The following is a 10710-nucleotide window of genomic DNA, read 5'->3' as shown; positions in this document are numbered from 1 at the left end:
CAAGACAATACAGATATCTGTGACACTATGCTATCCGCACCTGTTCGTGGCTCTTGGATGTGGGTATGATTATTGCTAAAATACAGATGAGTTGAAAAATGGCCCCTAGAAATAATCCATAACGCAGGAGGCTCTCGTAGAAAGTGGGTTCAGGGACCTCCGGAGGAGAAAGATCCAGGTCTGCGGACATGCTGCGGAGCTGACTGAGAAAACAGCACAACATACACTCACATGGCATTACTGTAGCTCGCGCAGACCACTCAAAACCAACAGCAGTTTGATTACAGAGCGAGTGTGCAGTGCTACAATACCATCACACACAAACAAAACAAACCCATTACCTGCACATATAAATCGTAGCCTTTTCTGTGTTGTGGAAAATTGATGATTACTAAAAAAGACACGGCAGACTTTCAGATTTAGGAGAGGGATAAACACATCCGGGTTACGGCTAGAAGAGATGCATACGTATGGCGCTACTGGGCATGCGCACATCAATACGATACTAAAGTAGCTGGGCTTTGTCACGTGGTGTTACTTTTCTCAGCACAGAGCAGGATGGACCAATCACAGAGAAGCAAAGTTCACCGACTAAGTAACCGTTGTTTTTATCACAGAAAAAGAATTACTATACATTTCATTGCATGTTATATACTTATACTCATTATTATTATTATTATTATATCTTTTAAATAATTCATACAGATTTCAGGGACAGATTTCCATTTGTGTAAGGCATCTCTTCATGAAATAATAACGTGAAATAATCACTAGGAATCAAAAGCTACTAAAACAAAAACATGGCTACATATGACAAGTATCTATGTTTTTTTGGTTAAAATATGTGACAGTGGACTACAAAATCAGCCAAAAGTAGCAGGGGTATATTTGTAGCAATAGCCAACAATACATTGAATTGGGTGAAAATGATCGATTTTGTTGTTGTTGCCAAAACTCATTGATTAGGATATTAAATAAAGATCATGTTCCATGAAGATATCTTGTAAATTTCCTACCGTAAATATATCAAAACTTAGTTTTTGATTAGTAATATGCATTGCTAAGAACTTCATTCGGACAACTTTAAAGGCGATTTTCTCAATATTTAGATTTTTTTGCACCCTCAGATTCCAGATTTTCAAATAGCTAGTCGTATCTCAGCCAAATATTGCTCTATACCAGGGCTGCACAAACTCGGTCCTGGAGGGCCGGTGTCCTGCAGAGTTTAGCTCCAACTTGCCTCAACACACCTGCCTTCAAGTTTCTAGTATGCCTATAAGAGCTTGATTAGCTGCTTCAGGTGTGTTTAATTGGGGTTGGAGCTAAACTCTGCAGGACACCGGCCCTCCAGGACCCAGTTTGGGCACCTCTGCTCTATACTAACAAACCACACATCAATGGAAAGCTTATTTATTCAGATTTCAAATGATGTATAAGTCTCAATTTTAAAAAAATTGACCCTTACGACCCTTTTGTGTTCCAGGGTCACATTGTATTCTTAAAATAATCTTGGAGTACTAGAAAAAACCCACACATGTAATACTCATTCATGTTTAATTTCAAGGACTGACACATCACTCCAAACAAATACTATATTTAAAAGAACTTTATTTCCTATGATTAACTAATCGACAACTCATGGATAAATCTGCATGGATAAATTGGCATTGGTTTTCATCGAGGTTTTCACATCGGTTGTACAGGATGACAAGAAGCTACAAGAGCGGCCAGAGGAAAGGCTTTCTTTTTTCTTCATTGGCTGACGTGTTAGATCGTAGAAGGGGATTTCAAAGCATGCCAAAGCATCCACGAAAGGAATCGACAACACTGGAACCTCCACACCGGACGAACGCAAAAGGAAGGCATCAGTTCTTTGGGAGAGTCTTTAGATGGGATGGACAGGGAGTGTTAGGAGATGTTAGTAAGCGGAGATGTTGGCAGTATTGCATCGGGAAGGTCTTTGTGACTATATGGTCCGAATGCAACGAATGGAAAACTGTCTTAACACAGAGAGGGAAGGGGGCCAGTCGACTGGCATCCACAGTGTCCCAGGGAAGACTGGGATTTTGTTGCTTGCTCTGCAGAGGAACACCAGAGCCCTGATGTTTTTTCATTCACGTCCACAGAAGAAACATTAAGACATTATTCTACATTGGTCCTACTGAAAAAGTACAACACACAGAAGCAGACAAATATTCCTAAGCAGCTGTAGACAGTCCAAGGCTGTTCAACCGAGCAGAAAGTCATAGTAAAAGAAATGATTACATACAACTGACCGAACATTCAATGAAGGCATTAATTACCCATCCTGGCCTCTATGTATTTTGATTTAGACAAACATTCAGCTGCCCCCGTCTAAAACATGGAAATAAAATACTTCAGCAGTGCCATCTGATCAGTAATTTTCTAAAAATAGGAAAACAATCGATCATTATGTGAAAATATACAGCGCAGTTATTCAGAAAATCATACAGAATATTAAATTTACAAATAAATAACTAATCTATTGGGCTGGTTGTCAATTGCACACATATTGCATAATAAAGTCATGCCATTGTACACTTGGATCACCATAATTATGATAATACATCTCTTAATAATTTATTTGCAAGCAATTATGTGAATATGCTGTTTATTATGTAATCTCAAATGACTTCAGTTGTCGTACTATAAACACGAGGGCATCACTTTCATATCCTTTCAGTTATTGTGAGGAACTTCAAAACCAAAACCGTCTTTGAACAGACAGTTGCTCTCCCATCGTTTTGGCTCCAATGCATGAAGGTTAATATGATTGATATCTGTTGAGGTGTTTGTTTTGTCTGAAAACGATGAGCTCTTGCGAGGGCCCATGCATATGGCTTCTATAGTTTCAGCAAGTGGAGTATATTCTTTAGAATATTTTTGTTGGTGATTATGCGAAACAAACTGGCAGAGCGCGTATGGATGAGTGTGGGGTGTCATGCAGTGGCGGGTTGGTTAGTTAGTTGGTTAGTCAGGCTGAGATGTGAGAAGTTACTTCTTGGCATTAAGGGCAGCCAGAGCACCGTCGATGTCTTCCTCCGGTTGGAGGGGATGCCACTGGGCGATGGGGCGGCGCGGGTTGGCCAACATGTCAGACCAGTGCTTGATCGCTGTGCCTGTGGCTTTGCTGCCAATGAAGATCTTCCCAATGGCATCGTTTTTGCCGATCTTATCGTAGTCGAAGACCGTCACTGCCACTAGGATTTTCTAGAGAAAAACAGAAAATCGTTTAGCCAAACGTATTATAAAATCTGGTAGTAAAAACTGCATCAACTACTGTTCAATATATATTTAAGTTTTGAAGTTAATTAGTATTAATATTGCACAATATGTCTGTTTCTACTGTATGTTCAAGAACATGGGGTTAAGAAGATGTTTAAATCAAAATCAACCATTATTCTGGTAGAAATTGTTATAACATCATTTAGGAGGGAATTCGAAAAATGTAGTACATTATTTTATTACACCTGCACATCCAAAAAAACATTTTATTTTTTTTCCAGATGATTTATTGCGTTGGATACAATGTAGGCATATAAATGCTAATTATAACCATATTTTCTGGCGTTGTAATAAAATTAAATCCTTTTAAGGGAATGTCCATGAAATTGTAAAATATGTATTGGATATTAAATTTCCATTTACTTTTAAAGGTGACATATCATGAAAATCTGACTTTTCCAGGTTGTAAGTGCTATAATCAGGTCCCTGGTGCATCTACCAACCAAGGAAACGTGAAAAAGATTAACCCAGTAACTTTGTTTTGGGAAGCCTTTTTCTGCAAGCGTCTGAGAAAACGAGCGCGTCTGATTTCGCTCCCTTGGTGATGTGGCAAAGGCATCTCATTATAATATTACCGCCCCTTAATCTGTACGTTTACACCCACGACGCCGTAATTTTGATTTCGCAAGTGACAACGGTGCACCAGCTCTAAAGCCATGGCGAAGGTTTGAGCAGAACATGCTAACTGTTCTGTCTTTGGCTGCAGAGACAAGCTCAGAACACTATTTACAGTCCCAGCCTCCGAGGAGACATGAGAGCAGTGGATTTATTTACTGTAAATTGCTGCTGCCACACAGATCTAAAATAAACAAGTGATTTATTTCCCACTGTACGTTTACACCCACGACGCCGTAATTTTGATTTCGCAAGCGACAACGGTGCACCAGCTCTAAAGCCATGGCGAAGGTTTGAGCAGAACATGCTAACTGTTCTGTCTTTGGCTGCAGAGACGAGCACAGAGCACTATTTACAGTCCCAGCCTCCGAGGAGACATGAGAGCAGTGGATTTATTGATTTATTTACTGTAAATTGCTGCTGCCACACAGATCTAAAATAAACAAGTGATTTATTTCCCAGCTGTTTACCTGCACAGACATAACCGAATCTTTTTTGTAACTCGTGTGTTTTTAACGTAAACTTGTGTGTGAATGAGAACTTAGTTTAGTACTCACATGCTGTGACAGCCGCTTTCTGTGCGTGTGCTTCGGATGTGTACGCTCAGAAAACCATATATCAGAAGTTTAAACTCGGTTTAAAAAGGATAAACATGATGATCAGAACCATAACAGATGTTTTTTAGCAGGTACAAGCTGTAATGTCGCAGCTCTATTCTAGAAAAGGGGGCGGGGAGCAGCAGCTCATTTGTATTTAAAGAGACACGCCCGAAAAACAGCGCGTTTCTGCTTCCACTCAAAATAGGCATTTTCAAAATGATATAATAAATGATCTGTGGAGTATTTTGAGCTGAAACTTCACAGACACATTCTGGGGACACCCGAGACTTATATTACATATTGTAAAAAGGGGCATAATATGTCTCCTTTAAAGTGCTTTATTTGGGCTTTACACCCCAAAATAAAAAATATAAAATATTACAGATTACCAGTATTTATTTAAAATAATGTTAGCTGGTTCTAAGAAAACAATTTAAAAGAATTGGTTAACAGCCTGTAATACTGTCTTAAGTTATTAATTATATTTTGTCAACAGAAAAAGTTTCAAATATATCAGAAAAAATATCAGAATTGATTACATTATATTACTACCCTACATTGATCTTCTTAAAAATCTTTAAAAAAAATTTTACTGGTATTTTTTATTTATTTTCCTTTTATTTATTTATTTTTTCTTTGTATTTTGTCTTGGTTTGCTTGGAAAAATGTACAGAAAAGCAATGATGAATATGAAAACATCTTATGTATTAATATGTTGCATGATGTGACTTTTCCAAACAAATAATACGAATAAAAAAACATAAGTTCAAATCTACCTGCATCTGCTCCAGAGGGATCTCAAAGCTGAAGGACTCATTGTAGTAAGGGTTCAGTGTGTTCTTCTTCACCGTAGTCTTCTTCTTCTTTAGACGCTTGCCGTTCTGCAATAGCTGGATCTTCACATACGGGTCTGCAGAAGGTCAAATGTCGAGTTAATTGCATCAGACATATGAAATATATTTTACTGGTCTCATATATCTCAGCTTGTTTCTCACCAGACAGGCCGCCCACGTCCATCTTCTTCAGGTTCTTGGCTTCGAGGATGCAAACGGTCAGTTTGCCCGCAGTGGGAACGTAACGCAGAGAGATGCAGATGTCACCAAGCTTCTCCGGCTGTAAGAAGAAGATATCAATGGGTGATCATTTATGATTTGAAGGTACTGGTCCAAAGCATCTCTGCTTGCTTTCTTTTCAAATCTGTCTCGGATCAGTTAAAAATAGATCCTAATAGCAGATTCTTTAATAATCACCTCCTCTTTCTCAACACTATCCAGGTCTCTCCACTCCTCGATCGGCTTTCCCAGATCCAGAGTGTTCATGGGTAGCTTGACCTCACCGATGATATCGTGCTTGGAGAAGCGGTCATAGTCATACACAGACATGACCAGCGTCTTGCCACCCAGCTCCTCGTATGCGATCTAACAGGGAAACCATTGAGAAGAATCAACATAAATTATACATAAAGGTGTTTCAAACTGTTTATGCAGTGCTGAGTCATAAATCTGAGCATAGAACATATTGTCCTTTGAGGATTGTTATATATAGGAGATGCTTAGTTCTGCCATCGATAGACAGATAGAAACAGATTATTCAATAAATGTGTCTTAAAATATATTTTAGCAAATTAAAACAAAAATTAATTATTCTTATATATTAAAATATAATAAAAGTTTGTGAAGCAAAGCCTATAAACATTTATATTTATTTACAAAAGGAAATAGTGTAATATCTTAAAATATATTAAAAGTTTGTGACTTCATTTTTAAAATATTAAAATACAAAATTAATATTATTCTATAAAATTTGTATTAAATAATATATATTAAATATAATATGTGACCCTGGACCACAAAACCAGTCATAAGGGTCAATTTTTCGAAATTGAGATTTATACATCATCTGAAAGCTGAATAAATAAGCTGTCCATTGATGTATGGTTTGTTATGGTTTGGTGGCCGAGATGCAACTATTTGAAAATCTGGAATCTGAGGGTGCAAAAAAATCTAAATATTGAGAAAATCATCTTTAAAGTTGTCCAAATGAAGTTCTTAGCAATGCATATTACTAATCAAAAATTAAGTTTTAATATATTTACAGTAGGACATTTACAAAATATCTTCATGGAACATGATCTTTACTTAATATCCTAATAATTTTTGGCATAAAAGAAAAATCGATCATTTTGACCCATACAATGTTTTTTTGGCTATTGCTACAAATATACCCCAGCGACTTAACACTTAAGAAGTTTTGTGGTCCAGGGTCACATACCGGTATATTAAAAAGTGTGAGATTGTGAATCCAAACCATAAATGTTTTTGTTCACATAGTGTATCTTAAAATATATGAAATATGTGTGACTAATGTGAATTACAACTGATAAACATTTTTTTAAATATTAAAATATTAAATTATAATACATAATAAAATAGTATTGAAATTATAATGCATAATCTAACACTATAATATTTTACAAATATATTAAATGTTTGTGACTATGTGACTCAAAGCCTATAAACTTTCTTTAATTTGTTTTTATTTTTGTTTAAATATAAAAATATTACATTATAATAAATAATCAAATAGTATAATATATTAAATATGTGTGACTGTGAATCAAAGCCTAAAACTTATTTTTTTCAAATATTAAAATATAAAATATTAATATATAATCAAATAGTTTAATATCGCGTATATATATATATATATATATATATATATATATATATATATATATATATATATATATATATATTAGCATTTAAAAAAAACAATTACATTCAGTTTACAGTTAATTTTTCACATCGTTTGCATGAGAAAACCTCCTCCTCACTTGGCTTTGTTTTCTCTATCTCACTCATACAGTGTGCAGATACGACCGATCCATTTTTAGAAACACAGTCAGCCGTTCTCACTGTAAGGCAGGGGCTTTGAAGACAGCCAATTGTTCCTGTCCTAGATCACTTTTCTCCGAGTGAGACTATTAGAGCTCTACCAGTGTCCACCAGAGGATGCTCGGCCCCTCCGGAGCTCATTACTGACTCTGGGAAACTAAAGCTCATTCACAAGCTGCTGGAAGCAATAGGACCGAAATGCTGGTGTTGCAGAACACCGCCAATAAACACTAATGACAGACCAACAAAATGACTGACATTACAATGAGTCATTTTAAAATAATAAACAGCTTACCTTGAAGACAAAGGATTCGTTGAACACTGGGTTGAGGGTCTTTTTGTGCACCTTGGTGTCAAACTTCTTCTTCTTGTCTGGTAGGATGAACACTTTAACGTAAGGGTCGGACGTTCCGCCAGAGTCCATGGAAATCAGATCGGCACACTGCATGATTCCCACGGTCAGCTGTGAAAGAAACACAGAAGCAAGAGAAGAGACATAGTGAATGGAAAGAATATCTTGAAGAAATAATATTAAATCCCACATGTGATCTCTTTGGTACATTTTAAATGATATTAAATGGACAGCAAATAGTCTCCTGCTTCTCAGATTTTTCTTGAGAAATTTACACAAAAATTTGCCTTTGGGATGTGCTACCATTTAATAAATGACAGTACAGAAATGGCCGTGAAATGCCTGTCAGGCTTTATGCACTATTGTAAACTGAATTATAAACTGAAAGTCTTGTTTATAAAGACACGTTTTTTATAAAGAAATTAATACTTTTATTCAGCAAGGACACATTAATTTGATCAAAAGTGACAGTGAAGACACTAATAATGTTAAAAAAATAATAAATTCTGTAATATTGAAACATCTATTGTTTTTTTTCATAAAAATATGAAGCAGCATAACTGTTTTCAACATTGATAATAATAAGAACTGATTTCTGAAGGATCGTGTGACACTGAAGACTGGAGTAATGATGCTGAAAATTCAGCTTTGATCACAGGAATAAACTACATTTTAAAATATATTAAACTAGAAAACAGTTATTTGAAATTGTAATAATATTTCACAATATTACTGTTTTACTGTATTTTAATCAAATAAATGCAGCCTTGGGGAGCAGAAGAGACTTCTTTCAAAAACATTAAAAACTCTTACAGACTCTAAACTCTAAACTTCCACGCTACTGTTCCAGTGTAACAAAACTCTAGCAATATCATGTGGCTTTATGCATATTAAAACTGGATCTGTTTGCATTAAAACACATGGTAAGAATAACGGTTCACTGTCATTAACGCTTGTTTAAACCCATTTTGGTTGAGCCGTAAGCAACTTTACCTACAGCTGTGACTCAGCAGATACTAAGCCGTGCTATTAAACACCATCATTAGTGAAAGATACAGCGCAGCACGAGCACAAACTTTCTCAAAGATCATAATGCAGGGAACTTTTAAGAGATGTATTAGTTAAAAGAATAGTTCACCCAAAAAAGAAAAAAACTTTGTCATTGTTTACTCAGTCTCATGTTGGTCCAGACACAAACATGCTGTTATTTTTCAGTGGGACACAAACCGAGAACTCTTGAGAATCTTCTCAAAATTCCTATTAATTTCCCCAAGACTTTCGTACTTAATCATATAATTGTGTCCAAATGCATCTTGATATATTTTAATATGAGCCAAAATGAATAACTAACAACACGTTTCATTATCAAAACACAAAGATCATAATGCAGGGAACTTTTAAGAGATGTATTAGTTAAAAGAATAGTTCACCCAAAAAAGAAAAAACTTTGTCATTGTTTACTCAGTCTCATGTTGGTCCAAACACAAACATGCTGTTATTTTTCAGTGGGACACAAACCGAGAACTCTTGAGAATCTTCTCAAAATTCCTATTAATTTCCCCAAGACTTTCGTACTTAATCATATAATTGTGTCCAAATGCATCTTGATATATTTTAATATGAGCCAAAATGAATAACTAACAACACGTTTCATTATCAAAACAAAAAAAAGATGATAAAATGAGAAACAGAATCATAACACCTCTAAAAAAATAAAACCCTGCAGATTTGAAAAAGAGGCCTAAAATGCCCTAATTTGATGATGTTGAGTGCAAACAAAACTATGTGGGCCATTCTACAGAACTGGTCCAAAGTCAGAGTTGGAAACTTCCAAAAAACATTTGCATGTATGGAATATTTGTCCTCCCCCCAAATTTGTCACTACCGAAACACAGTAATAATAATTTAATTAGAAGGGTTATATTGACCTATTAAGATTTTGCTTACATCTACATTGTAAATATATACATTTTTTGCTATTTTCTTAACATTTCTTTCAAAGGTAAATTAAAAACAATTACATTTTTAATGATATTTCATGTGTAATATGAGATTTGTTGAATTTTGAATCCAATTTTTCTTTGTAAAAGGCAAAAAGTTGATCATATTGATTTCAAAGTTAAGGATTTATTAGTTTGAATATACACTGAGCCGAAAACTATCTTAACATACTAGTTGATAATTCAGTATACTTTATTTTTGGCAAAACATCCCATGTTTCGGTAATGACTGCACATTTTCGGTAGCGACAGTAACGCTTTGGTAGCGACCACATCACATTACAGAATTTTAACTCACATACTAAAAATATTAAAATACAAAAAAATCGCTTAACTGTACTAAAATTTTGTTTATTTCCCCAAAACATGAGGATCAATGTGTTCCCTTTTGTCACTACCGAAACAATGATGACATGTTTCGGTCGTGACTGTTTCGGTAGTGACAATTCAATGGTTTAAAGGGGTAGTTCACCCAAAAAAGAAAATTTTATGTTTATCTGCTTACCCCCAGGGCATCCAAGATGTAGGTGACTTTGTTTCTTCAGTAGAACACAAATTATGATTTTTAACTCCAGCCGTTGCAGTCTATCAGTCGTATAATGCATGGCAATGGTAACAAAATCTATGAGAGTAAAAAAAAACACCTCACGCATCGGATGCCGTGCGCGTACTCAAGGAAGTTGGACATAGTGTTGTATTAGAGGTAAAAAATGATATAAATACTGTTCGGTTTCTGGCACAAACCGATCGTTTCGTGTCTTAGGACATCAATGTGTCGTCACGAGCCGCAGGGTTTAATTTGGATTTGTCTGTGCATGTTTTTTTTACTCTCATAGATTTTGTTACCATTGCCATGCATTATACGACTGATAAACTGCAACGGCTGGACTTAAAAATCATAATTTGTGTTCTACTGAAGAAACAAAGTCACCTACATCTTGGAT

General features: G+C 35.5%; 2 protein-coding genes across 4 annotated transcripts in view; both read right to left on the bottom strand.

The window, feature by feature from the left end:
- Nucleotides 1–3: 3 nt before the first annotated feature.
- LOC107560504 (protein MANBAL-like) lies at nt 4–474 on the bottom strand. Its single transcript, XM_016244705.1, has 2 exons — nt 342–474; nt 4–203 (listed from the first exon to the last, which is right to left on the bottom strand). Exons 1-2 carry the CDS (start codon nt 347–349, stop codon nt 26–28), a joined length of 186 nt encoding a protein of 61 aa, XP_016100191.1. The 5' UTR covers nt 350–474; the 3' UTR covers nt 4–25.
- Nucleotides 475–2886: 2412 nt separating this feature from the next.
- The window catches only part of LOC107560506 (synaptotagmin-2-like), a 45191-nt gene continuing 37367 nt past the window's right edge, over nt 2887–10710 (bottom strand). For all 3 annotated transcript variants that reach the window (XM_016244709.1, XM_016244708.1, XM_016244710.1), the window contains 5 exons: nt 7710–7877; nt 5771–5938; nt 5516–5633; nt 5297–5430; nt 2887–3231 (listed from right to left, as the gene is read on the bottom strand). In XM_016244709.1, coding sequence (XP_016100195.1) covers nt 3016–3231; nt 5297–5430; nt 5516–5633; nt 5771–5938; nt 7710–7877 — 804 coding nt within the window. In that variant the 3' untranslated portion in view covers nt 2887–3015. The remainder of the gene's footprint in view (nt 3232–5296; nt 5431–5515; nt 5634–5770; nt 5939–7709; nt 7878–10710) is intronic.

This window comes from Sinocyclocheilus grahami, unplaced genomic scaffold, assembly GCF_001515645.1.
Source record: "Sinocyclocheilus grahami isolate Dianchi unplaced genomic scaffold, SAMN03320097.WGS_v1.1 scaffold731.1, whole genome shotgun sequence".
Classification (NCBI taxonomy): Eukaryota; Metazoa; Chordata; class Actinopteri; order Cypriniformes; family Cyprinidae; genus Sinocyclocheilus; species Sinocyclocheilus grahami.
This window is presented reverse-complemented; position numbering and strand designations above follow the sequence as displayed.